This window comes from Terrapene carolina, unplaced genomic scaffold, assembly GCF_002925995.2.
Source record: "Terrapene carolina triunguis isolate 2854851 unplaced genomic scaffold, T_m_triunguis-2.0 Scaffold33356, whole genome shotgun sequence".
Classification (NCBI taxonomy): domain Eukaryota; kingdom Metazoa; phylum Chordata; order Testudines; family Emydidae; genus Terrapene; species Terrapene triunguis.
The window spans coordinates 1,977,550-2,005,111 of record NW_020697707.1 but is presented as its reverse complement, the minus strand read 5'-3'; the positions used below and the strand labels follow the sequence as shown (position 1 = coordinate 2,005,111).

Sequence of the window (27,562 nt, the reverse complement as noted above, 5' to 3'; positions counted from 1 at the left end):
CTGAGTTAGATGCAGACTGGCGACCTAGAGATAAAAGACCACTATTCCATTACCAATCCACTGAACCTTCCAGTTCCTCCAGAAATTTTCTTTTAAAGTACCAAAAAAGAAGAGTCAATGTATCATGTAGAATTGTTTTCATTTCTTCTATTAGTTTGCTCCAAGCAAATTCTTATGTACAATGACTTTTTTGTGTAACATTTAGGAAACTGTGTATTCAGCATTTGAAGCAGCCAACTTATATGCAGACACTTTTGAACAGTTTCGGTTATTTTTCAAAGAAAATGAAGGTCTTGATTTGGAAGCTCTGAAGCAGCAGGAACATGGTGAGTTGTCTTTTTCTCTAATTTTTAACTAAGATTCTTGCAGATAGTAATATTTCATTGTTTGTTTTCTGTGTTATTGCAGCAAATATCTGTGGTATTTACTCTTGATTTGGTTATAAATGTTCTCTAAACCAATTTCCAGCGGAGTAGTGCATTAGTCATGGGTTCAAATATTTATTTACTCTCACACAAAATAATCTGTGACTATGTGTGCACACAAGATAACAATGGAATGAACTCCATTTGTATCTGCAACAGTGGAAAAAGCTGTACTTAAGCCCCGATCCTGCAACTGGATCTGCACAGGTGGCCTCTGTGGAATCCTTTTTAAGTCAGTGCTGTTCCATGCAGGGGTCTGTGTGCATCTGATTGTGGGATCTGAGCCTAGTTTGCACCTTTTGACTTCTTATCTGTTCTGCCAGGACTACTCTGAATATTGATAGGCACAAAGCTGTTTTTACTCCGCTCCCATTTTCTTCTCTGCTCTTCTGTGCCAGCAGTGAAAGGGGTTGTCAGGGATAGGCACATATGAGCCCCTCTGAATTTTGAATTCTTTCTCAAGTGATTGTCTACATGCATTCCACTGATAGTGAGCATGTACCCCATGCATGTGAGATCAGCTTCTTTTGGCCAACAGTGGGTCCCTTCCCATCTTTGTGCCTCCTGTAGTAGGGTCCTTGGTGGGCTGGGTGGCCTAGGGTTAGTGTCCACTCAGTCATGGGATAGTGGTAGGCGAGCGTGGGCCCATCCACACCACCTGACTCTGACCCAGGACCCTAGGAGTGTCAGCAGCATTGATCCCTGGAGCGGGGAGTGGAGCTTCTGAGTTACCCTCCCTGGGTCACTTCCTACCACTGCTCCTTCTGGTCCCAAATAAAGAAAAATCAAAAGGAAACCAAACCATCAGCCCCAACTGGGCTCAGCATACAGTCCTGGTGCTTCAGGGAGGCATCTCTAGCCCCTTTTGGCAGGAAGCTGCAGGGTAGGTCTGTACTCCTCCCCAACCTCCCACCTTGTGAGACAGTTACTCCCTTTTCAATCCTGCCTCCAGTTGGAGCATGTGCTGCAGGATTGGAGGGGCAGGGCTAGATGAGCCCAGTACTGTCCTTTAACGTCTCCCATCCCAGTGTGTTGTGTGTATACCCCATCACGCACAACAAGGCATAAAGTGCTAAGTGGGCCAAACCATCCTTCAGTTCCTTGTTACCACCTTTGGCAGTCAGATGAACACCTGCAGTGTGTCCTCCTGCTTCTCTGCTCCTCACTAGCATTTGTTAGGCTAGGTCTACACTACGGGGCGGGGGGTCGACCTAAGATATGCAACTATTCGCGTAGCGGAAGTTGCGTATTTTAGGTCGACTTACCTGGCTGTGAGGATGGCGGCGAGTCGACCGCTGCCGCTCCCCCGTCGACTCCGGTCCGCCTCTCGCTGCGGTGGAGTTCCGGAGTCGATGGCAGAGCGATCAGGGATCGATTTTATCGCGTCTACACTAGACGCGATAAATCGATCTCAGATAGATCGATCACTACCCGCCGATCCGGCAGGTAGTGAAGACGTGCCCTTAGTAGGTAATCTTATTCCTTAGTTAGTTGTTACTCCATACAGTTAGTTCTTTGCCTGTTAGCTATAAAACTTTGTATATAGAAAAAATAAATATGTCTTAGTTAGTTTAAAGGGCAGGTCTACATGGGGGGCAGGGGGGAAACCAGCAGTAGCTCATGCACACTGGCTACTTGCACCAGCTGCCTGCATGGACGCTCGTACTGCACATGAAAAGTGTCTTTGTGCACAGTAGCTTGATGCACTTTGGGCGTGTGTTAAACTAAACTGCCCAAGAGCACTCTTAATGCACAGTAGGAATGTTTGTATGGGGTGTTAGTGCAGAGTAGCTAGTGTGCTTTTAATTGGTACCCTAGCTTACAGCACACTAATTTCCCCATGTAGACAAGCCCTTAGTCTTTAAACTAGACAACCCCCAGCCCTGTTCAGGGACTCTAGCAAAATGGCAGAAGTGAAATCTATGGGTTCAAAACCTTCCCCTTGTGCAGAGCTTCAGTGCCACTTAAAGATGGGAACACTTGGTGCCTATTTTGCCTACAGGAAGACATTCCACATTTCACTCCTCCAAGTATACTCAGAAAACTTGTTTCTCTCCCAGTGCCCAAGGCAAGCCTCCTTGGACACTGAGAACAAGGATGTAGCTAGACCACAGTCCTCTGGTTAGCTCCTCGGACCCTCTCTGGGAGTAACTGTTGAGCTGAAATTCCACCCTGAGTTCTTGGCCTACATCAACTAAGGAGACCCCAGTCACCTGCCTCCATTCTGGTGCTGACATCCTCTGACAAACGCAGAAAGGAGCACTGTTCCAAAGACAGGCCAGGGTACAGGGCCCCTTCTCGGGTGCACCAGACTTCTGACTCATCTCAGGCTCAACCATTCAAAGGCAACCATTCAAGGGGGAGGGAGAGCTCAGTGGTTTGAGCATTGGCCTGCTAAACCCAGGGTTGTGAGTTCAATCCTTGAGGGGGGCCACTTAGGGATCTGGGGCAAAATCAGTACTTGGTCCTGCTAGTGAAAGCAGGGGGCTGGACTCAATGACCTTCAAGGTCCCTTCCAGTTCTAGGAGATAGGATATCTCCATTAAAAAATTTTTTTTTTTAAACTTGAAAAGGGCCCCTCTGGCACTAAGTACTGGATACTAAGAGAGTTAAAGCAGTATACACTAAGCCTGCAGATCGCGTTTCTCTCAGTACCTGTTCTTCAGCCCCAACCTCAATACCCCGCATCTTGGTACCGAGAGCACTTCCATACTGGTCGCCTTGGAACCATGTTCCATATTACCCAGTGCATCAGTACCTGCTGTCTTGGTTCCCAGAGCTTATACAGTAATGAGAGATTTAACTGTGAGCCTTGTACCAGAGGTTGAGGGTGATGATATCTAAGCAACCATCTTCTGAGCTGTTGGTAGAGCCAGTAAAGGAAGTATCTCCAGTACCAATTTCATCCCTTCAGGGGGTAATCATGATTGTACAGCCCTCCTCCTCATCCCTGTCTGGACATAATAGAGAGTCAATTCCTATTCACCCTTCTGCTACAAAGCGGGGTAAGAATTGAGGTCAGGAGGGGACTCTAGGGAGGGTTCTATAAGGGACAATAGGAATTGACCTGGACTCACAGTGCACATCCCTCCTTGTACCCTCCTATACGTTCCCTATTCCAGTACTCGTATCCCAATCCTAGCCCTACTGCATGCCCTGTAGTGTGCAGTGTGTTCACACAAGTGTGCATCATCTGCCCCTTCCACAGTTCCTCTCCCCAAAGAAGCAATATAGACTATCCCAGGTAGGTCAACTAGTGCAATCTCAGATCCTGGAAAGGCAGGAGGAGGAAAGCAAAGAAGAATATTGAATGCAAGGGGAAGCACAACTGCTCCCCATGGCAATCTGCTCATTCTTCACTGATGAGACAGTAAATTCATCTGCGCTTGCCATAGTGGATAATTTTAAGGTGTCTCAGGACCTCATCAAATGCATTACAGAGACACTGGATATACCACTAAAAGTGGTGCAGGAGAAATCTCACAAGCTCCTGGAAATCTTGCAGCCTTCCATGCCCAACAGGCTCTGCATGCCAATAAACGAAGGACTGTTAAAGCCTGCAAAGGACCTATATCATACACCAGCATCAATACTGACCACATCCAAGTGAGAAGACAGAAGGTACCAAGTCTCTTCCATAGGATTTTTAAATACCTTTATTTCCAGCTGCACTGGGATCAGTTGTAGTAGTTGCACTACAGAAAATGTCAAAAAACCAGGGACCTCCCAAATTCACACCTAGAAAGAAGGGCCGGAAGAAACTCAGCCTCTTCAATTGCAAATTCGTCTGTCATCCTCCCTGGCTTATTACCAAGTATTACCTCATTTCCGAGTATGATTACATGAACTGGGGATAAGCTGTCTCAGTTCGTGGACAAACTACCATAGGACTACTGAGGAGAACAAAACCCATCACGATTGAGGGACAGCTGATGGCTCACACTTTCCTGCAAGCTGCAGTGGATGTATCTGATGCTGCAACATGTATTATGGTCACATAAGTAGCAATAAGAAGGTCTTCCTAGCTCCTGTCCCTGTCCAGGAATGTCAAAACTATAATCAAAGCCCTTCTTTTTGAGTGTAATGAACTTTTTAATTCTAAAATGGACAAAGTCCTCCATTCATAAAAGGAGCCAGGGTGACTCTGTATGGTTGGATCTGTGTGTTCCTGTCCCAAGAGAGGAAGCAAAAAGACAACAAACTTATTTCAGGCAGCATCCCTCTGCCCAGTATCATTACCAAGCCCAGAAGCCCTCAGAGCCACTGAGAAAGAAGAAGAGGTTCCAGTGATGACAGCCCTGAGCCATCCGCTGCTGCACAGTCTGGACACACACTAGACAGAGGCTGGAGAGAGAATCTGCTGGACACTTGCCCACCCAACAACTGTGAGAGTGCCTTGCTGCCTTCTGCTGGATTTAAAAAAATCTTCACTGTTCAACAGCGATGTCACGAGAGGGGAAAGTATGAGAAAACTACCGTGTCTTTAAAAATTACTTTAGCCTTCTCTGGGACCACAAGCACTAATAGCCATACAATTAGGATTAAGCCTATTATTACATGGTGTCACTACAGCCAAGAGTTAAGGTTGTGTCCTTAGGTTAAAGGTGCCTGAACTGTGCCTTTCCATTCCTCAGTGTGCCAATTTCTTTGACGTTTAACCTTAACTCCGAATTTCCTAGTTTTTGTAATGTTTGGGTTTTTTTGTGATAATTATAACATCCCTATAATGTGTGTTACCCTAAATTACTTCTATGTGATCTCAACTTTAACTCCAAGTTAGTGTGGTTCTTTGTCTGAGAATAATAATAAATAATAAGACAGTTAAGGCAAAGAAAGAAATGGAAGTTTCACATCTACCCTTGAGAGACACTCAGTGGTCTAATGCAGTGGCTCTCACCCAGGGATACATGTACCCTTGGGGGTACTCAGAGATCTTCCAGGGGGGATATCAACCCATCTAGAGATTTGCCTAGTTTTACAACAGGCTACATAAAAAGAACTAACGAAGTCCGTACAAACTAAAATTTCATACAGACAATGACTTGTTTATACTGCTTATATACTATACACTGAAATGTAAGTACAATATTTATATTCCAATTGATTTATTTTATAACTATATAGTAAAAATGAGAAAGTCAGCCACTTGTCAGTAACAGTGTTCTGTGACACTTCTGTATTTTTACATCTGATTTTATTAGCAAGTAGTTTTTAAGTGAGGTAAAACTTGGGGGTATGCAAAACAAATCAGACTCCTGAAAGGGGTACAGTAGTCTGGAAAGGTTGAGAGCCACTGATCTAATGCCTTAAAATCCTTATAGATTCATAGATTCATAGATTCATAGATTCTAGGACTGGAAGGGACCTCGAGAGGTCATCGAGTCCAGTCCCCTGCCCGCATGGCAGGACCAAATACTGTCTAGACCATCCCTGATAGACATTTATCTAAAGGACCAACATCCAGACCTCAAAAGGATCCATCTACCCAGGTTGCATGCTCTTCTGATGTTTCAAGCTGACATTTGTGGTTTCAGAAGTGTTGATGCCAAAAGGAGCTCTGATACAGTACTGTCTCATAGAGCGGTGGCCCTGGTGTACAGTCAGATAGTGCTTTGGCATTTTGAGTATTTCAGTATTTCTCCGGTGTGCTAGGCAGGTACTGATGTTTACCTGCACCATGCAAGGGCCACTGCCTCCAGCAACAGCGCATCTTTGTCCCTCCAGTAGATGGTTTCTTCCCTCGGCCCTGGCACAGCCTCTCCCTACCCACTGCCCTTTCATAAACCAGAGTAGGTCCCCATTCCCTTTATGTTTATTTACTCAGTGAGGACAAGTGTCATGCCTTTAAAAAGAAAAAGTTAATCAAACTTTATAGAAGTTAAATTTCAAAAGGCTTGGTTTTCGCTTTGGGCGAAGGTTGTTTTATCCAAATTGAATGGTCTGTGTCTATCTCTTAAAACTGAACCTTAGAGTTGAAACACTGACACATAGCTCTGTCTGTAGTTTCAGTACATTGTTCTATTGAATAGCAGATGTTTGCATTGGTTTCTGTTTAGATGATCAGAGTTCTAGATATGTTTCGTTCTGTTTACAACTCTGTAATACAATTGTGCATACACTTTTGATAAAGCATTTTTCAGACAAAGTGTCAGTTATTATTTTTAGTTTGACACTGTCATAATACACAGGTGTCGATTTCTTTGCGGAACAACTGGAGAAATATCACAGAGAACACAAAGATGCTTTGGCTATAAAGCAGAAAAGAAATTTAGGCTTGTTGCTTATAGATGCTAGAAAACTGAAAGAAAAATTAATACCATCACCAAAGCGCTGCTTGGAGGTAAGTCTACAGGCAAGATAGCAAGAATTTATTCCATTTCAGTTTTGCTAAGGTCAGTGACTGCCCAGTGATGCAACTGGACAAGCTGGCCAGTTCCTTTTGTTTAAAGTTCTACTGTTATTTATATTCTAGTATAAAAAATATTATGACATCTCCAGCAATATCCTGGGTTCATCCTGTTTTTAAACTCAGTTCATACACTAATTTCACAGGTACATTGCAACATCCTTTAAGATGTACAGCGAAATATTACAATGTGGTATCTTGGTTGTAAAGTGGAGTATCTTGCCATGAGCACACAGTGCCAGTGCTTTGGGATCTGTACTGGCTGCCTGTTTGTTATAGGATCAAGTTTAAAATGAGCTGCTCTGAAAAAGGCCTAATTGGCCTGGCACCTCCCTAACTGAGAGAGTTCACCTCTCCCTATGACCTACTGCCACAGTTGAGATCAGTGGAGGCTCTCGAGCTGGAGCTCCGTTGGTTAAAAAGAAAGGAGCATTCTCCATGAGGGCTCTTCATCTTTAGAACTCACTGCCATCCAGGCCAAATTAGCATGAATTTATTGACCTTTCACCTCTAGCTTTAAGAATATTTTACACAATCTAGTATTTCCCTTTGCTTTCTAGGTCATTAATGATATGCTTCCAGTTATTGGGAAGAAAAAAGTGACTGACATTATAGCTGAGGCACAAGATGCCAAATTTAAACTTGAGTTTCTCCCATCCACAACTACAGAATACGTGAATAGCCTGATATTCCTTGATGAAATTCAGGAACGAGTAAGTACATTCTGTCTTTCAGGAGATGGGGGGGAGGGGCCACTGCCTTAGGAATCTGAGAGTATATTTTATATATGTAGTTTATTGAAAAAGGTGGGTAAGGAAGACCATGTGTTCACATGCTGCAGACCCCCACAAAAGTAAAAAATAAAGTTTGTACACTATCATTTCTCAATGGAGCATCACTAGAAATTATAAGACTGGATCAGAGGTAATATCAAACTCGTGTTATATTTTTTTGCTTATACGCAGTCAGTTCATTAGTCAGGAATGGACTACTGAGCTGACCACTCCCATCACAGAGATGTCTCATATCACATCACAGAGACAGCACAGTGGTGAGGAGTTTGGGTGCCACATTTCCCTCTTTATAAAATTGGGAACTGTGTCTCAAGCCCAGTGTTATGATAGAAGCAGCTCAAGAAGAGAAGAGCTCTCTCTCTGCTCAGTTTGCTGTTGAATGGCTTTGGTCACTGGCTATGTCTGGAGTTCTTTTCCCTCCTCCTCACTCCTCTCCTGGCAGGCTCATGATGCACAGAGCTTAGTGGAGGATGTGACTAGAGAAAACAAGCATAGCAGGGCCACTATGAGTATCCTTCTCCTTTAGCAATGGGGTACTATCTGGCAGCCCCTCCAGCTTCTGAGACTGATGATTTTCTGTGCTGACACTGCATAGTGGTAACTCTTACATGTAGAGCCTTTTCAGATGCTCCTCTTGTCAATGGCCAAGGTCCTTGGACAACTAGTTCACCTTCCCAGGTTCAGTCCCTTAGCCTTTAAAAAGGTGGTGCAAGATCAGAAATCTGACACAGGAAAGGTCTCTAACAGAGGTCCTAGTTATCAGGATCAAGTTGATATGCCTCCCTCTTAGGCTTGGGTGCACAAATAGAATTTCACTTGTGCCATGGGAAGTATTCGTACACAGTACAGGAAGAGGAACCTAATGATATCAGCTGCTTCTGTGCAGGGTATGATCAACGGCCAGGCCAATTGGCTTAGTCATCAGACACTCTCCCCTAGACAGTGAGGGTGTTGAACAGCAAATGCTTCAGTTGGTCTTCCTGGAGTGGGGGAATCCACAGATTGACACAAATGACAACAAAAGTGGTATCTCTTCTGCTCCAGGGAATGGGAAAGCAAGGCATGGAAGATAGATGCCTTCTCCTTTAGTCTGTCCTTGTTAGTGTTTATGGTCATCAAAGACCTCCTGGTGCCAGGAACACATGTGCTGCCATGACCAAGGCATAGTTTAATTGACAGCCTAAAACTTGGAAGAATGAATTGTGAATTTGGTCATCCCAACAAGCTGGAGAATGTTCTCCTTCAGACTATGGGAGACTCTACATCCAAGATTTGTTACCATATCTTCAGAACCTGATGTATTGTATGCAACATGGCTGAAACTGATTTAGCACTGAGGCCAAGACCTATATTTGGTTTTTGTTCAATCAATACATTAAGAATCCAAGTGGCTGTATTAGGAGCTCTCATGATTCCTTCAGAAGAGAGACGCTAATTTCTCATCCTCCTGTGCTCAGATTTACGTATGCTGTGACAAAAATCTGTCCTTCTATCCAAACACCCATTGCCAGTCAGAAGTTGTTCTTGGATTAGCTGATGCAACAGTCATTTGAACTGTGGAATACAACCTCAGTGTTTTTTTCCTCTTCATTTAAAGTAGCTTTTCTTATACCAGTCACCTCTGTGAGAAGGAACAGTATTTTAATATCTGATTAGTCATGGCAACGTGGTCCTACAGACAATCTTGGAATTCCTTTCTAAAGTTGTCCCTTATCAACTGCACCAAGAGATTTCTTTTTCATCCTTTTTGTACAAATCTTTCTTACCTCACTGAGATAAGATGGCAGCTTCTGGACATGTTGTTAGTTGTTTCAGGGTCAGAAGCATTGGAAGTTGTCTGCTGGGCTTGTGATGCAGTTTACCAAGCATATGTAGGGGGAAGCTGTGATATTAGAAATCCTTGGCAGTGAGCTGCCACTGCATGCTCATGGGTGGTGTGGCCAAACCAATAGTCCATTCCAGACTAGAGGATTTCCTTTTATGAGGAGACAACTTCACAGGTAAGGACAAAGCTGCCTGTTTTCATTTTAAAAATGTTTCTAATTACCTCCAGCTGAAAAATGTGTACTTTATTGCATTCACAGGTGGTGACTGCTGTATAAAAGATTGAACTACATTTTCAATTTTTAATCTCCCTTTCTCAGCTGCTAATAACTTTCTCAAATTCCTTTTAGACTGAAATTTCACACTTTTAGTAGCAGCAAAATCCATCTTCTCCAGAACATCCAGAAATAGACGGACATGCAACCAGCAAAATAAAGCAAACTGAGAGAGTAACTATATGTGCCACTGCCTAATATTTTGGTATCAAAACTCTCTATAATGGAATAAAATGGTAACATAACATACTGTATGCTAAGGGAGGGTACATTGAAGAAGATGCCACAAGTCCAACCAAACATTTCTGTCTTCTCCAGCAGCCTGGACATACTCTATTTTCAAACAGTAGTGATATAAGAAACGAAAAAATTCAGGGACATGATTAACCTATTATCTTTTTATGTGATTAAAATTAACCTTTGGCTAGGATTTGTTTTCTTCCCCTTATTAAAATTATTTTACTGTAATAACCATATTTTGATACTGTCAGCAATGTAACTAAGATTAAATAATGGTAAGGATTACTTACGAAAACATGGTTGATTCACAATAGTTGAAGTATGACTATTTTTTCAGATTGAAAGCCTTGAAGAAGAAGGAAATGTGGTAACTCAGATGTATCAGCTTATTGAACAGTACCAAGTACCGACACCTCCTGAAGATTTTGCTCTTTTTGCAACTCTGAAACCATCCATTGTTGCGGTTCGCAATGCAATTGACAAATCAGTGGGTGAAAGAGATTCCAGCATTACCAAATTTTGTCAACATTTAGACCAAGATGTTGTAGAGCTAAATGAGGAAGTGAAAGAAGTGAAACAGCAAGCCCAGGTTTGCAAAGAGCAGTTTATATTATTTTTATACTGTATATAATTTCTGCAATTGTGTTTTATTAAAACAAGACAACCGAGCAGTAGTAAGGACTATAAAGTTATCAACAGTCTATTCAACAATGTGAAGTAAGGTGTGATCTGTAATCCGATGCCAATGTTCACATTTTAAATTGTGCTGTATGAGTTGAAGGGTTGCACAGTATTTCTGAGGGCAGGATTTGGCCTTATGGATCTAAACATATAGGACCAAATTGTATCTTCTGCACCCAAACAGAGCAGATCTTATCACAGTGGGTCTCTCAGGGACTGGAGGGATGAAATCCTTCTCTCCAACCTGTCTCAGAGCTTCAGCAATGTCCCCCATACGTACTGCCTCTACATGTGATGGGGTTCATCAGCTTGGCACTTGCTTCTTCACCTTTTTGCCCTCGGACCCCACTTGGAGTCCCAAAATCCTCATCTTCCTACCACTGGCAAGGGAACCACACCAGTTCCATTGTAACCAGGGTGCTGTGGATAGAGGGGCAGGATTTGATCTGTAATGCTTAGACATATTTTGAAATGTACATGTTTTTAAAAGCGAGAAGTAATTCTTTTGCTCTACTCTGCGCTAACTAGGCCTCAACTGGAGTATTGTGTCCAGTTCTGGGTGCCACATTTCAGGAAAGATGTGGACAAATTGGAGAAAGTCCAGAGAAGAGCAACAAAAATGAAAACATGATCTATCAGAGAAGATTGAAAAAATTGGGTTTGTTTAGTCTGGAGAAGAGAAGACTGAGAGGGGACATGATAAGTTTTCAAATACATAAAAGGTTGTTACAAGGAGGAGGGAGAAAAATTGTTCTTCTTAACCTCTGAGGATAGGACAAGAAACAATGGGCTTAAATTGCAGCAAGGGAGGTTTAGGCTGGACATTAGGAAAAACTTCCTAACTGTCAGGGTGGTTAAGCACTGGAATAAATTGCCTAGGGAGGTTGTGGAATCTCCAGCATTGGAGATTTTTAAGAGCAGGTTGGACAAACACCTGTCAGGGATGGTCTAGATAATACTTAGTCCTGCCATGAGGCAGGGGACTGGACTAGATGAGCTCTCAAGGTCCCTTCCAGTCCTGTGATTCTATGATTCCATGATTATGGGTATAAAAGGGACCATGACTTGCCTGACTGCAGGTTTTCCTCACAGATGTTGCCATAAGCAATCGGGTCCTGGAAAGATGCCCTTAATGTGTAGCTCTAGCCATGGCATAGTGAGGTTCCATGATCTATTCGGTTAGGGAGCTAACCTTCACCAACAGATGGCAAATTGAAGATGGCGGGGAGAGAATATATTTTTCATTTATAAAGAGAAGAGATTTGATCTGGAATCTTTGATACTGGATAACTTTTCCATACCTATTTACATTGGTCATTTAAAATAGATTAAATCTCATCACACATACGTTATGCTATACGTTTGAATATTGACATATTGGTTGTATATGTTACTGAGTTTAAAACTTATTTCCATTAGCCTGGAATATAGGATGTTTATCTCAACCTGGACTAAAAGCTAAATTTAACAAACCAACAAAAAGTTGTTTTTGCTAAACAGGACCCACAGATTTTGGATATTGCAGCTGACCAAGCCAAAGTAAAACAAACTCTAACAGACTTGCAAACCATTCTAGATGAGCTACAGAAACGGGCATTCCAGTATAAATCCTACCAGAAGAATTTTAAGGTAATTTTTTTCCCAGCTCTTTGCTGGACTTTTATGAAACCTGAATTGAACTGTATTTTTTGCAGTGTTAAACAAACAAATGTTTCTGAATAGCAGAACTTTGTAAAGCCAATGCCCTGGCTAGTGTCTTTTTGGAAATAGGTATTTCTTGCCCAAACCTGCTCATGCACAAGTGAAGGCTGGATTGAGGCTCCTTTGAAAAATTGTGTGTGATGTCCTAATTAAACCAATGGATTTTGTAATCTTTGTAAGCATTTTAAAGAGAATTTATGAAAATCACAATCTCCATCAGCTACTGGGGGAGTGGGAGTTCAAGGCACTAACAAAGACCCAGCTAGAAGTCTGGGGATTGTTTGTGGCTCACTTCCAATAAGGCTCAGCTAGACCCATGTCCTATTTCACGTTTACTGGTATATTGTTTCCTAATCAAACAGGCTCATGAGGGAGTCCACATGTCCACACACTGTACCTTCTTTGATGTGTCTGCATTGAAGGAGCTAATCCACTGAGGAAGTACCTTGATTGATTCGAATTTTCAGATAATACCATGGAACAGCCTATGGCAGCCACCTGGACTCCCCCATTGGCCTGTTCAGCTTGGAAAAAATGCACAAGAAATGTGCAGTAGGGAGCAATCCTCCATTGGCAGGGAGTTGGGCTACGTCTTTTAATAGATCTTTTTCCTCTTTAGACTCTGTGAATCCGTTGGGCTTTGGGATTCCTTATAGGCTTGGAAACCAGAGTTCTTCTGGAGCATAACCCTTGTAAGAGCTACATTAAAGAAACAAAAGTGACAAACAATGACTTCATTTGTACTATCTATGAACCATCTGTTTTATGAGAGCCTCATGAGCGTTAGGTGAGAGCTTTGCCACCAAGCCTGGATGTTTGTGTGGCTATAAATGTAATGCTGATGAGGACTGCTGATGACAGGTAGTTTGTAAGCTTTGTAAGCATTCACCTTACAACTTATTTGCTGCTCAGAAGGTACCTACATTGCTGGAATGGCCACTAGAGCTTGTAACTTCGGTCGGTACAATATCTGACAATACAACAGCTGAGACTTCTTTCAAAGGTTCCACTTCTAGTATTTGAAAGCACTGTGGGTTACACAACTGTATGTCATAACTCCTGAGAACTATATTGAAGGAGGCTTTAATTTCCATGGGGTTGGAAATGTGCTTTAAGTGGATACATATGTACAGCTGAATCAGTAGGTTTAGAGGGGTAAGTAGCACTAGCGTGCTGTTGGAAAGAACAGACTTTTTTGGAAGACGTCCATTTGCTAGTTACTAACCTAATGCCATCTTTGGGTAGCACCTGGATCCTCATAATATTTAGGTGGCCACAATACCATCTGAAAACATGGGCAGTTGAGTTATCATAAATTTGCTTTGCTTATGGGTGATAAATAGAATTATTGCAATCTGTTATAGTGAGAGAGCTCTTCTACCTGTAATTAAAGGGAATGTCACTGATCCTTCTCAGGACTGGGTATACTATGGACATCAAACAGAGCTTTTCCAGCTGCCTAAAGCATATCTTTGTTTAGTGTTGAATATTCCGCACAGATGGAGAGAGCTGTTTTAATGCAATGTATGTGCCTTGGCAGTTTTTCACAGAACTGACTAAAAATTATTCAATAGACTGCAATGTTTACTGACTGCAGTAGATAAAAGGAGTCAAGACAACTGCATGGAGTTCACAATAATTTCATATCTTTTGCACAAAAGTATTTAAGAAGAAATGTGGTTTAGAACAGATTATTTGCTCCTAAAGCAATATGATAAATTGGTATCCCCACTCCCTCCCCAATGTTAAATGTAGAATTTGGCAAATGTGAAGTGGGTATTTTTAAAAATATACAGTAGATTGTTTTATAAGAAGTTTTTAAAATGATTTTTTAAATTTCTCTTTTAAGGTGGAAATTTCAAAATTTGATGCTTTGGAGGAAGTTAGTGCAGAACTGAAACTCAAACAGCTGCTTTGGGATTCTTGTTCTGAATGGGAAATACTCCAAACAGAATGGATGGAGGTAAATTAAATGCTCTGATTCCTAAATGACCAAGTATAAGAATGATGTATAATAGTTTATAATATAAAATTCCAGTTTATAATATGTAGAAAAAATACTGTTTCTTTTATTTTTCCAAAATAGCATTATAGATTTTTGCATCACAGAGCTTTAAAAGATTACTATGTAGCTAATATTTTTGTAAGTTATTCCAGGGGTTATGCTTCTTGAATTGCTCTATATATTATCTTGTGAGTATTGTGAAGCAAATTGTAAAGTTTGAATAACATGGCAGGAATTTTGTAGATAAGTAAGTTTTATTCTAACCATTTAACAAACATTTGGGTTTTGAAGGCTACTTAATCTTTCAGTGTCACTATGGATATCTGCAGTTACTAAGGCTACTAAAGTAGAAAAAGAAAAACAAAACAAAACAGGATAAAAATAGTCTGCCCTTAGATAAAGTTTCACTTTCCTTCATTTGGCTTTCTTAAGGCTTCTCTTCAAAATATACATGAGTTACTCCCAGGGGAATTCTTTGCCACTGCACGTGCGCAGAATTAATGTCCCTCGCAGATTTCTTTGCTTCCCCACAGAAAAATGACTTTCTCATGCGTCCCTCCCCAGCAGTATGTTTCAGGTGTCCAGGGCAGCCAGCAGAGAGGTAAATGATTGTGGGGCAGGAGACCGGACTGGGGAAAAACTGGCTGGTGTCTCCTACCCTGCACCAGGCTCAGCTGCTAGTCCCGGTTGGGCTGGGGAGGATGGGACTTCCTCTTCCCCTGCATGGCATCCGGGGCTGTGTCAGACACACCCCCAGATTTCTCCCCCAGCTGTAGGATGCGCCGCAACCCTCCCCCCCGCCACACATACACTTCCTGCACCCATCGCTCCTCAGCTGCAGGGGGAGGGATCCCTGTACAGGGAGCTGCTCCCCCATCCACCCAACCCCCGGGCCTCCATATCCCTCATACCCAGACCCTCCCACCAAGCCTCAGGCCCCTGCACCCAGAACCCCCCCCCGCCAATGAGCCTCACTCCCCCTGTACCTGGACCACCCCAACGAGCCACCTCCACCTGGATCCCCACCCCACTGAGCCCCACTCCCCCAGCAACTGCCTCCTCCACTGAGCCCCCCACCCCCACACCCCTTCCGAGTGCTATCCCCCCACACCCCCATGCTGCTCCCCAAACACCTTCACCTGGACCCCCCCTGCAGAGTCCCATTACCATTGCACCCAGAACCCTCCAACAAGCCCACGTGCATCCAGATCCCCCCTGCACCTGGGTCCCCCACTGAGCTGCCCGCACCTAGATTGCTCCACACAGAACCCTCTCAACCCACACCTGGATCTCCCCATGCTAAGCCCCTCCACACTTGGATCCTACCTTGCTGAGCCTGTCTGCCCACACCTGGCGCATCTGGCAAGGAGAGGCAGGCCCAGTCCTTGCGCTGTGTCAGGGTTGGGTGCAGCCTCTCCGCTGAGTCCGTGTCCCGGGGCGAGGGGGGGGAGCTGCACAGTGATCTCCCACCTCTGTGCAGCCAGTGGCCTGTGCTCCCCAATGCCATGCTGGAGCCTCCACATTTATTTGACAAATACAATTTGCAGAACTTGACAGAATTTTAAAATATAGTACGCAGAATTTTTAATTTTTTGATGCAGAATGCCCCCAGGAGTAATGAGTTGGACCTTGCAGTGGTCAGATGACACCGCAAAGTATGAGTTTTGGTTACTCGTGTCTTGGCCAACAAAACAGCTAATATTCTTCTGGGTTGTAAAATTCTTTCACCTCCTCTTCACATCCAGCTATAGTTTTGGACATTCTGACTGCCTGCAGTAGTAATTTCCACAGGATGACTTCATGATTTGAGAAGAAATTTTTGTTTTATATTTACCTGCCAGTAATTTAAACATCTCACTGATACCTTCTGTGTTCTAACCACCGATTGTCTCTATAATAATATCCATAGATTGGAAATTGTTTATGGCCAGGGCCATCTTTTCATTAGATGATGTACAGAGCCTGGCACACTGGGGTCCTGCACAATGGCTCTAGGTGCTCCTGCAGTACAGATAAATCAATAAATAATATTATTATGAGACAGCATATAAAGCCTCAGTCATTATAGTAATGCCCCATTCTTGTGTGTGGGTTCCTAGTGCTGTACTGGTGGGAACTGCCATGACTTCAGAGGTTTAGGGCGGCCAGCACCTCCCCTCCAACAGATGGGATGTTCTCTTCCTGTTGAGGAGATGAACTAGCCCTTAGGGCCTCTAGCTGTCAGTTCCTGTTTCACTGCTGACTGGAAGAGGGGCTCCCTATCGCTGCTGCTGCAGCTGCATTAGTCAGAAAAATCAACATTTTATCTGCTTTGCGCTGATTTTTATGAGTGTTTCCTCAAGGTCTATAGTAATGTATGCAGCTATCTTAGATTCTGTTAGTGAAAACTAACAAAATAAATGGAGAAGAAAGGTTGATTTTTGTGCTGTGCGAGGTGTCTCATACTTCTCAATACTAGTGTTTTGTAATTTCTACCTCCCCCACTACTTTTAGTCTTTTCTGCTCGTTTAGATCAAATTTGGCTCCATTTGTGCCCTCCTATAAAATATTGAGGTGTGTTTCCTATTGTATATCAGGCTGCCATACACCCTAAGTGGGAGCCTTCTTCCACCAGAGCATAGAGGGATTCCGCATCTGAAAGGTATATGGTACATCTCACCCTACCTCTTGTCATGGTATGGTAGTTGGTGTCATGGTGTATTTACTTGCTGTATATTAATTACCTACTAGATGTCTGTGTGTGCTGTATAGAGCTTTAGACAAGGCTTGGTCCCTGGTGAAAACAAGGCAGACAATGCTGGGACTTGAGTTGTGTGGAAACCTGTTTGTGTTTGTACTTTGTTGTTGTGCAGTTGTTTAAGAAAGACTGTGGTCATTCCATATATTGCGGCTAGGATGACCAGATAGCAAGTGTGAAAAATCAGGACAGGAGGTGGGAAGTAATAGGTACCTATATAAGAAAAAGCCCCAAAATTCGGGACTGTCCCTATCTGGTCACCCTAATTGTGGCAGTGGAAGACTGCAGGCATCAAAAGTGCCAGCTTTGCCTATTATAAACCACAGTAGAGCCTTTTCTTTTTAATTTTGCAAAATTCACTGAGTCTCCCTATCATTAGTGTTCTATTGTAGTACCTTTCTTTTACCTGTGTTTAATGGATTACGTGTATATAATAGTGCTTTGCTTTAGAATATACTGCCTTTTGAAGCCTTTGAGTGCCCAAGGATTGCAGGATCTGACCATATACTGTAACTGTTGGATGCACTGTGTGTCAGATTTTGCTATCCTTACTTATGTTGAGTAGTGCCTTACTGTATGAGTAGTGCCATTGATTGCAGTGATTTCTTTGTGGAGTAAGGTACTATTCAAAGTGAATGTGACCATTAATTAATATATTTTCTCTGTTTGGTTTTCACAGTGTAAATTTGATAGCTTGGATCCAGAATACCTGAATTCTCAGGTTTCCAAGTACGCCAAATTTGTGAATCAATTGGAAAAGGGTTTGCCACCCAATAATATAGTGCCCCGGCTCAAGGGGAATGTGGAGAAGATGAGAGAAAAGGTAAAATAGCAACCTGAAATTCCCTTTCCAAAAAGCTTTTTAGAAAAACATGAAGTTAAACTATACTATTTATTTTTCAATAAACTTCAAAGATTCCCTCATTTTATATAACTCGTCCAGAGGCAAAATGGAAAGGGAGTGAAAAAACAAAAAACTGAAAACTTCAGTTTTTGAAAACTAAACGATTTTGTTTTTTGCCAAAAATTTCAAACAAAAAGAAACTGGGGGGAAAAGGATCATTTGTTTCTAAAAATAACTAAATAAAAATTTTGATCAAAAGTCTTTTACGAGTTCTACTTACAAGCTCTATGTAAAAGATGGTGCTTTGAGAGAGCGCTAGGGTTGTAAAATACATGAATGAAAAATAAATATATTGTTTGTTTTACTTTTCCAGCTTCCAGTTATCACAGACCTAAGAAACCCCTTTTTGAAACCCAGGCACTGGGCAGTTTTGGAGCAAATAGTTAATGCACCACTGGTGGATGTGGAATACCCATTATCTTTGGCTCGACTGGTTGAGCTCAGTGCTTTTGAATTTTCTCAAGAAATTCAGGATGTTTCTGGACAAGCTTCTGGAGAAGCTTCCTTAGAGACCATTCTCAAAAAGGTAACTTTTACAAACAAACATTTGTCTTTGTTTTTGACAATATGCTGAAAACCTTGACCTTTTTATGGACGACTAAGAAAGAATGTGTGTCTCAATATATATGTATATAAGTACTTATATAAGTATATACACAGTATATAAGTACCACATTAATGGTAAGTAGAATTTTTATATTTGAGCGAAATATAAAGCAGAAATACAGTTTCTGTCATAATAGACCTCTGCCCTTCCAAGGAGCATGTTCAAGGGGGCTTACAAAGGCAGAGACTGATGCAGCAGGTGCACTAACAGAACTGTCCTTGGCAGAGAATGTTGGGCCCACAGAATGTTCTGTGCCTTCTCGGCTGCCTCTCCAGTAGCACATACCCCCTGATGTCAGCAAGTCTGTGCTGAAGTCATGTTTTGGCTTGAAGAGTCTCTATGCAAGTTGACATTATTGTAAACAGACAAAAACCATGCTTTGTTTATTATAGTTTTATGCAAAATAAGAAAAAGGTTGATGCTTGTTAAATGGAAAAGGACAAAGTCAGCAGAGATTTTTTCCCCTTTTTCTTCTGCAAAGAGAGAACAAACACCACAAAGTAAAACAATCATTTGACAGTGTCTGTTTAGTCCCATGCATCTGAAGAATTGGGTTTTTTACCCATGAAAGCTTATGCCCAAATAAATCTGTTAGTCTTTAAGGTGCCACTGGACTCCTCATTGTTGTTGGGTTTTTTTTAGGTGAAAGGGCAGTTTTTTCATTAGTTGGAATTAGACTTTCTACACTTTATTTACTTTGTAAAACCTAAATGTTTTAGTATTGTAAGTAGATTTACAAGGTTTATAATTTTCTCAATCAGGTGGAGGATTCTTGGAAAACAACTGAATTCATTGTTCTTCCTCATCGTGATTCTAAAGATGTTTTTATCCTTGGTGGTACAGACGACATTCAGGTAAGTCACTGCTTGTACTTAATAGACAGCTGAGAAAAGTTCAAATGAAACTAGCAAAAATTCAGATGAAACTAGCAGTGGCAGGTTACATTTATAAAATTCGGGCAATGACCTGGTGATGGTCTATGTTGATGGAACATTTTATATTATTTTAAACAGTGTATAAACAAAATATAAATTCACATTCTTTTTGCTTATCCATTTAATAACAAAATCTTTTCTCAAGAGAGTTTGTAATTTTTCATAAACATTCAGTTCTTCGAGTGCTTGCTCATATCGATTCCAATTAGGTGTGCGCGCGCCGCGTGCACGATCGTCGGAGAATTTTCTACGCTAGCAACACCCTGTGGGTTGGCTGGGGAGCCCCCTGGAGTGTCGCCTTCATGGCGCTGGATATATACCCCAGCCGACCCAGCGCCCCCTCAGTTCCTTCTTATCGCCCGTGACGGTCGTTGGAACTGTGGAGCGCCATAGCTGTCCTCCACTCTCCCTAGCTTTCCTTGTTAGTTATTGTTGTAGTTAGTTGTATAGTTATAGATTTAGTATAGTTTAGTAGTTTAATAGCTGTTACAGAGTAGTTATAAGTAGTTAGCGGGGGTAAGGGGGTTTTCATCTCCCTCTTTCCCCCCGGCGTGCAGCTGGGCTCATGCCCAAGGCTCCTGGCTTTAAACCGTGCGTGACCTGTGCTAAGCCTATGCCAACGGAAGACCCCCACGACTCTTGTCTAAAGTGTTTAGGGGAGTCTCACCAGACTGATAAGTGCAGGATCTGCAAGGCTTTTTGGCCCAGAACCAAAAAGGAGCGGAACTTTCATCTTAAAAAGCTCCTTGTGGAGGCGGCACTTAGCCCAGACCCTCCTTCGGCACGCCAAGCTCCGGCATCGAACGCCTCGGTGCGCAGCGCCCTGGCGGCGGCCTTGGGTACTGCACCACGAGGAGACGCGGATAAGACCCCACGGCACCGTCCTCCATCGGCACCGCGTTCACCACAAGCCCCTCGGCGCCGTTCCCTGTCTCCGGGTCACAAGAGACCCCGTAAAACACAGGAGACTGCCACGCAACAGCAGGCACTGGCGCCCCCTGCACTGGCTGTGGAGTCGCGTCTGGCATCGGAACGTCTGAGGTTACAGGCGCCGTCATCGACACCGTTGACTCTGGCACCGGTAGTAGGGCCGCTGAGTCCGGTGCGGACTGGCTCCCCGCCCCGTTCCGTGGTTGAGCCGTGTCTCCCGTCTACGCCGGAGACGTTTGCGATGGCTAGAGACCTCATTGCCCTCACGGAACCGGCACCGTCTCAGACCGCGGCACCGCATCCGCTCCGCACGGTGCAATCCAGGGGCAAGCCTGCCCTGCTACACCCTCTATCTCCGAGCGTGGATTCTCGGCACCGCTCCCAGTCTCGGAGCAGGTCCCGACGCCGCTCGCAGTCCCGGCACCAGTCTTCATCACGGCGCTGGTCGTACTCGCGGCCCAGCTCTTCCTCCCAGCACTGGTCCACCTCTCGGCACCGACCCGAGCATCGATACCGCTCAGAGTCCCGACGCAGTTCCCGGCACCGGTATGAGCGCCGATCCCGTTCGAGAGGCCGCTCCCGGCACCGATTCTACAGACGGTCTTCTTCGCGATCCAGATCTGGATCCCGGTACCGGCATGGCCATCAGCACCGTTCTCGCTCCCGGTTCCGCTCCCCGGCACCGCGCAGAGACCACTCTCCCGTGGACCGGCACCGCTCGGCACCGTTCCAGGAGGAGCCAGCACAATCACGCTCGGCACTGCCCTGGCCCTCAAGATCTGCGTCTCGCTCTTCTGAAGGTGCCTCCCGCTCAGCCTATCCTGCTCAGGGTCAGGCAGCGGACGACCTTTGCCATTGGCAGGATGGGGCAGAGGACCCTAGACAGGACCCTGCACATTGGTCTTTCTGGACCCCATGGGCATATCACCAGGCACAAGGGGCTCCACCAGCGGCCTCTCGCTCGGCACACTCAGAGCCCAGGGTACCGGAGGCCACCATTACCCGTCCTCCCCCAGGGGGTATTGAGGCTCCTGTGCCAACGCCCATGCAGGCCCCAGACCCCGGTACACGGGATCCTGGACATCAGGGACCCTCGGATCCAGACCCACCTCTGGATCCTTTACCTCCTGAGGCATCTTCCTCATCTTTCCCAGATGAGGTGGTGGCGGGCACGACAACCTTGGGCCCACCCCCGATAGACCTCCGTGTCCACCAAGACCTGTTACGTAGGGTGGCACGGAACATGGATCTACAGGCAGAGGAGATAGTGGAAGTGGAGGACCCGGTGGTGAGCATATTCTCAGCTGAGGATGCATGTCCCAGGACCCCAGCGCAGGCCCTTTAGGCCCCAGCCCCAGAGGTTCTACCCTCCTCCTCCTCGTCCAAGACAGGACTTCCCCAGAAGGCGTGGACGAAGTGGTAGAAGGAGGTCGACCGGCCCCCAACCCGGTCAGAACCAAGGCCCTCCTAGATCACCTTCAGGGCCTAGACAAAATTTTTGAAGGTGCGCTCGAGGACAGCGTACTAGCCACCACTCAGGATCCATTCCCTTTATTTCGGGATCGCCTCTCCCATTTCCACCGTGCTTGGTCCCTTATAACCTCAGACCGTTGGGTTCTTCACACGGTGGAAGGGGGATACGCTCTTCAGTTTTCTTCTTCCCCCCCCTTCTACCCTCCCGCCCCGTCCCTCTTCAGGGACCCTTCTCACAAGCAACTCCTTACACAGGAGGTTTTTACGCTCCTTTCTATGGGGGTGATAGAGGAGGTTCCATCAGAGTTAAGGGGCAGGGGGTTTTACTCCCGCTACTTCCTGATCCCCAAGACAAAAGGGGGTCTTCGACCCATTTTAGATTTATGCGGACTCAACAAATTCATGGTAAAGTTGAAGTTCCGCATGGTCTCGCTGGGGACCATTATCCCTTCCCTGGATCCTGGAGACTGGTACGCCGCCCTCGACATGAAGGACGCATATTTTCATATAGCAATCTACCCTCCGCACAGGCGCTACCTTCGATTTGTAGTAAACAACGTACACTACCAATTTGCCGTCCTTCCCTTCGGCTTGTCCACGGCTCCGAGAGTGTTCACCAAATGTATGGCCATCGTGGCAGCCTACCTTCGTCGACAAAGGATACAGGTGTTCCCGTATCTAGACAAGTGGCTGGTGCGCGGCCACACCAGGGAGCAGCTTCAATCCCACGTCCAAATCACACTACAAACATTCCACAAGTTGGGCATCTTACTCAACAAAGAAAAGTCTACTCTGGAGCCAACCCAGAGAATAGAGTTTATCGGGGCAGTCTTAGACTCCAGACTCGCCCGCGCTCTTCTGCCAGACACTCGGTTTCAGACCATCGCAAACATCATCCGCAGCCTCCAGGGCTTCCCGACTTCCACGATAAGGAAGTGCCTCAGCCTGTTCGGACACATGGCTTCTTGCACTTACGTAACCAGGCATGCCAGACTTCGGCTCCGCCCGCTTCAGGCCTGGGTGTCATCAGTGTACCGTCCTTGTCGGGACAGCCTGAACATGGTGGTCACGGTTCCGAATTCGGTCTTGATCTCTCTCAACTGGTGGCTGAACCACAAGTCGGTGTGCGAAGGAGTGCTGTTTCACATCCCACAACCCTCCCTGTACCTGGTCACGGACGCATCATCTCTCGGCTGGGGCGCTCACCTCGGGGAGCACCAAACGCAGGGCCTGTGGACCACATCCGAACTAGCTCTGCACATCGATGTTCAAGAGCTGATGGCAGTGCGCCTAGCCTGTCAGCCGTTTCACGGTCTCCTACATGGCCGTTGCGTGGCAGTCCTCACAGACAACACCATGGCCATGTTCTACATCAACAAGCAAGGGGGAGCCCGATCGTCCCTCCTATACCAGGAGGCCATTCGCCTGTGGGAATTTTGCATTGCCCACTCGATACATCTCATGGCATCGTTCCTCCCTGGAGTCCAGAACACTTTAGCGGACCGTCTAGCAGATCCTTCCAGACGCACGAGTGGTCGATTCACCCAGATTATATCCACTCCATCTTCCAGAGGTGGGGATTTCCCCAGCTCGACCTATTCGCCTCACGCGCCAACAGGAAGTGCCACGTGTTCTGCTCCCTCCAGGGGCGATCTCCAGGCTCCCTGTCGGACGCTTTCCTGCTACCGTGGAAGGACCAGCTGTTCTATGCTTTCCCTCCATTTCTGCTCGTCCACAAGATCCTGCTCAAGCTACGTAGAGACAAGACACGTATGATTCTAGTCGCTCCAGCTTGGCCAAGACAGCACTGGTACACCACGCTCCTGGAGCTGTCGGTACAGACTCCGATCACGCTTCCACTGCACCTGGACTTGATCTCTCAGGACCACAGCCGACTCTGTCACCCCGACCTGCAATCGCTGCACCTTACAGCGTGGATGCTGCATGGCTGACTCGGACAGAGCTACGATGCTCACATTCCGTGCAGCAGGTTCTGTTGGGCAGCAGGAAACCCTCTACATGGGCCACTTACTTGGCCAAATGGAAGCGCTTCTCCTGTTGGTGCGAGCAGCGGGCCACGCCCCCCTTGCAGGCGTCAATCCCACTTGTACTTGAATATCTCCTATCCCTAAAACAGCAGGGCCTGGCGATATCTTCGGTCAGGGTGCACCTGGCTGCTATATCGGCGTTCCACCAAGGAGAACACACTTCCTCGGTCTTCTCTAACCCGATGGTCGTCAGATTCCTCAAGGGCTTAGACCGCCTATACCCACAGCTGCGTCAACCGGTTCCGGTGTGGGATCTTAACCTGGTTCTCTCCAAGCTCACGGGGCCCCCGTTCGAGCCATTGGCTACCTGGTCACTCCTTTACCTATCTTGGAAGACAGCCTTCCTTGTAGCCATCACTTCAGCAAGGCGTGTTTCTGAAATCAGAGCGCTCATGTCCGAACCTCCATATACAGTCTTCCATAAAGACAAGGTGCAGCTTCGCCCCCACCCTGCCTTTCTTCCCAAGGCGGTATCAGCTTTTCATGTGAACCAGGATATATTTCTCCCGGTCTTCCATCCTAAGCCGCACGCTACGCGACAAGACCAGCGTATGCACTCCTTGGATGTACGCAGGGCCCTTGCTTTCTATATCAAGCGTACGAAGCCGTTTAGGAAGACGACTCAACTCTTCGTTGCAGTGGCTGACCGGATGAAAGGCCTACTGGTCTCCTCGCTACATATCTCCTCTTGGATCATGTCCTGTATTCATGCTTGCTATGACCTGGCCGGTGCCCCGACGCCGCACCTCACCGCCCACTCCACGAGGGCCCAAGCCTCCTCGACTGCCTTCCTGGCTCACCTCTCGATCCATGACATTTGTAGAGCGGCGGTTTTGTCATCGGTTCACACCTTTGCCGCTCACTATGCGCTTGTACAGCAGTCTAGAGATGATGGTGCATTTGGATCAGTGGTTCTGCACTCAGCGATGTCTCACTCCGACCCCACCGCCTAGGTAAGCCTTGGTAGTCACCTAATTGGAATCGATATGAGTAAGCACTCGAAGAAGAAAAAACGGTTACTCACCTTTGTAACTGTTGTTCTTTGAGATGTGTTGCTCATATCCATTCCAAAACCACCCCCTTTCCCCACTGTCGGAGTAGCCGGCAAGAAGGAACTGAGGGGGCGCTGGGTCGGCTGGGGTATATATCCAGCGCCATGAAGGCGCCACTCCAGGGGGCTCCCCAGCCGACCCACCGGGTGTTGCAAGGGTAGAAAATTCTCCGACGATTGTGCACGCGGCACGCGCGCACCTAATTGGAATGGATATGAGCAACACATCTCGAAGAACAACAGTTACAAAGGTGAGTAACTGTTTTTTCTCCAAAGTTAACAATTGCAGTATCTATTACATATGTAATTATCTTAATAAATTATAGATACTTTGGTTAATATCAAACATTAGAACTAGAAGAACTAATATCAGCTGGATGACTGCATAAAACCTATCTAGAACTCCTCTCCTGCAACGGTGTACCCTTTTTGCAGGTGCTTGGGTCTGTTGGGGGTTGGACTAGATGACCTCCTGAGGTCCCTTCCAACCCTGATATTCTATGATCCTATGATCTGTGCAGAGCCATTTGCAGGATCAGGGCCTAATTTCTGTGATTTGGAAAATATGTTATGAAATCATAGCATACACTTCAGCCAAAGTTTGATTCAACTAAAACTTTAGGCAACAAACCATTTGTATTGAAATAACATACCTTCATCCATTTTATTTTGATCATTGCTAGTGGAGAATCAGGTCCCCAGACGGTAACTGACAGACTGTGTACTTCTTATTTAAGGTTCTTCTTGATGACAGCACTATTAATGTAGCAACTATAGCCTCCTCACGATATGTGGGCCCTCTGAAAGCACGTGTTGATGAATGGCAAAAGCAGCTCTCCTTATTTAGTCAAACATTGGTGAGTAGCAAACAACAAAACAGCTTCTTAGGACTTAGCTTGAGTCTCAAATAAAGGACAAAGTGGCGGAGTTCTAGTTTATTTTAAAATACTGAATATGTTGAAATTGCTTGAAAGGAGATCTTTTTTTTTTTAAACCTAATTTTACAAGGTGATGTCACAAAGTCCCCATTGAACTTATATTTGTTAGGAAAACCATCATTCAGAATGTGTCAGTGACTTACACAGTCCAAATAATGAGCTTATACTGTATTTGTTTAACTTTCACCCTGGGAATGCTATCTAACTGGCAAGTGAATGGCTTCTGCAAATTGGAAGTGCGTGTTGGCCGCAAGCAGAGAGAAGCTAGGGTGCATAGTAAGAGCGTTCAGTAGTAGTGGTATCAGATCTCTCCTGGTCTTGGTGTGGGTGGTGGGTGGGTCCAGCAGCCTATGGGAGGCAAGGTCCAAGCCCCTTGCAAAGTGGGGTAGCTGGTGCCTTGCTGCTGGAGTGGGGATGACAAGGTCAGCTTTGAGTTCTTGACATGAGGCACTTCTTGCCAGAAAGTGTGATAGCTGGGAGCGATTCTGGGTTGGGTACATGTAATTGAGCGAAAATAGTGGCCAGTTCATCAGCTGTGGGGTGGACAGGGCTAATATCATGGGTAGAGGAAGCGTTCTGCACTGAAATACTGCAGATGGTCAATTGAGGATCAATATACAAGGCCCCATTGGCCTAAATAATACTTGAAGCATATGGACCTAAATTGAAATGCCCGTAGTATAAACGAATGGAAAATTATTCAAAATATTGAAACTAAAGGAAAATGTGAATGTGTGATTTTAAAATTAGCAACAGTAAAACATTAATATTAGAAAGAGAAGCAACACTGGCCAGCTCTCTTCCTCTGCAGATGTAGCACTGGGAGGGGCTCACACAGCACTGGTCAGAGCTGGGGGAGTTTTTTTGCAACAGGAGAAAACAAGAGGTCCTAAGCATGCTCAGGTACGGGTGAGGTAGCAGAGTTCCAGAGCTTGGGCTGCAGCCTGAGCCTGAATGTCTACACTGCAATTCAACAGCCCCTTAGCCCGGGCCCTGCGATCCCAAGTCAGCTTGCACGGGCCAGCCACGGGGTCTAATTGCAGCGCAGATATATCCCCAGGGACCAGTATCACCTGGAAGCGGGATTGTGCCTATCCTGTGTCCCCTTTGTGCCGGCCTAGCTGGTGCAGAGAGGCTGTAGGGTAACAATGAACAGAGCCTGAGGCTTATTTCTCTATAATTTCTCACTGTTGCTACCACCATTGCAACTCCACTGATCGCACCAATAGCTGCCGGTGCTGTGTAGACCTACTCTGGGCAGGGTTAGGGGACATGGTGCTGAAAATGCTGGCAGCCTGGAGCTCTGCTTACACCAACGCTTCTAATGTTGCGACCTCCAGTGGAGCTGCCAGAGTAGTAGCCACAGTAGGAAGTTTGGGGCAAAAAAGCCTTGTGGAGATACCACCTCATAGTATGACATCTTTGTGCTGCTGGAGAACCTGATTGGCCTGCAATATCCAGCACCATCCTGTTAATCTTCATGCAAGGGAAGAAGGCAGCAGACCTGCAGTTAACCCTTTGTTTGCTGGTGGCCAAGTCAGTCTCTTGCAGCCTGTCACATGTCATAAAATAAAGGTTCTTCTCAAGC

The 27,562-nt window shown here is 45.3% G+C and overlaps 1 protein-coding gene across 1 annotated transcript in view; it reads left to right on the top strand.

The window, feature by feature from the left end:
• The window catches only part of LOC112110888 (dynein heavy chain 6, axonemal), a 181,768-nt gene that overhangs the window by 10,849 nt on the left and 143,357 nt on the right, over positions 1 to 27,562 (top strand). Inside the window, exons 10-19 of the mRNA XM_026663340.1 lie at positions 206 to 326; positions 6,614 to 6,765; positions 7,392 to 7,544; positions 10,302 to 10,553; positions 12,146 to 12,274; positions 14,196 to 14,309; positions 17,768 to 17,911; positions 18,306 to 18,518; positions 19,361 to 19,453; positions 25,774 to 25,893. Coding sequence (XP_026519125.1) covers positions 206 to 326; positions 6,614 to 6,765; positions 7,392 to 7,544; positions 10,302 to 10,553; positions 12,146 to 12,274; positions 14,196 to 14,309; positions 17,768 to 17,911; positions 18,306 to 18,518; positions 19,361 to 19,453; positions 25,774 to 25,893 — 1,491 coding nt within the window. The remainder of the gene's footprint in view (positions 1 to 205; positions 327 to 6,613; positions 6,766 to 7,391; positions 7,545 to 10,301; positions 10,554 to 12,145; positions 12,275 to 14,195; positions 14,310 to 17,767; positions 17,912 to 18,305; positions 18,519 to 19,360; positions 19,454 to 25,773; positions 25,894 to 27,562) is intronic.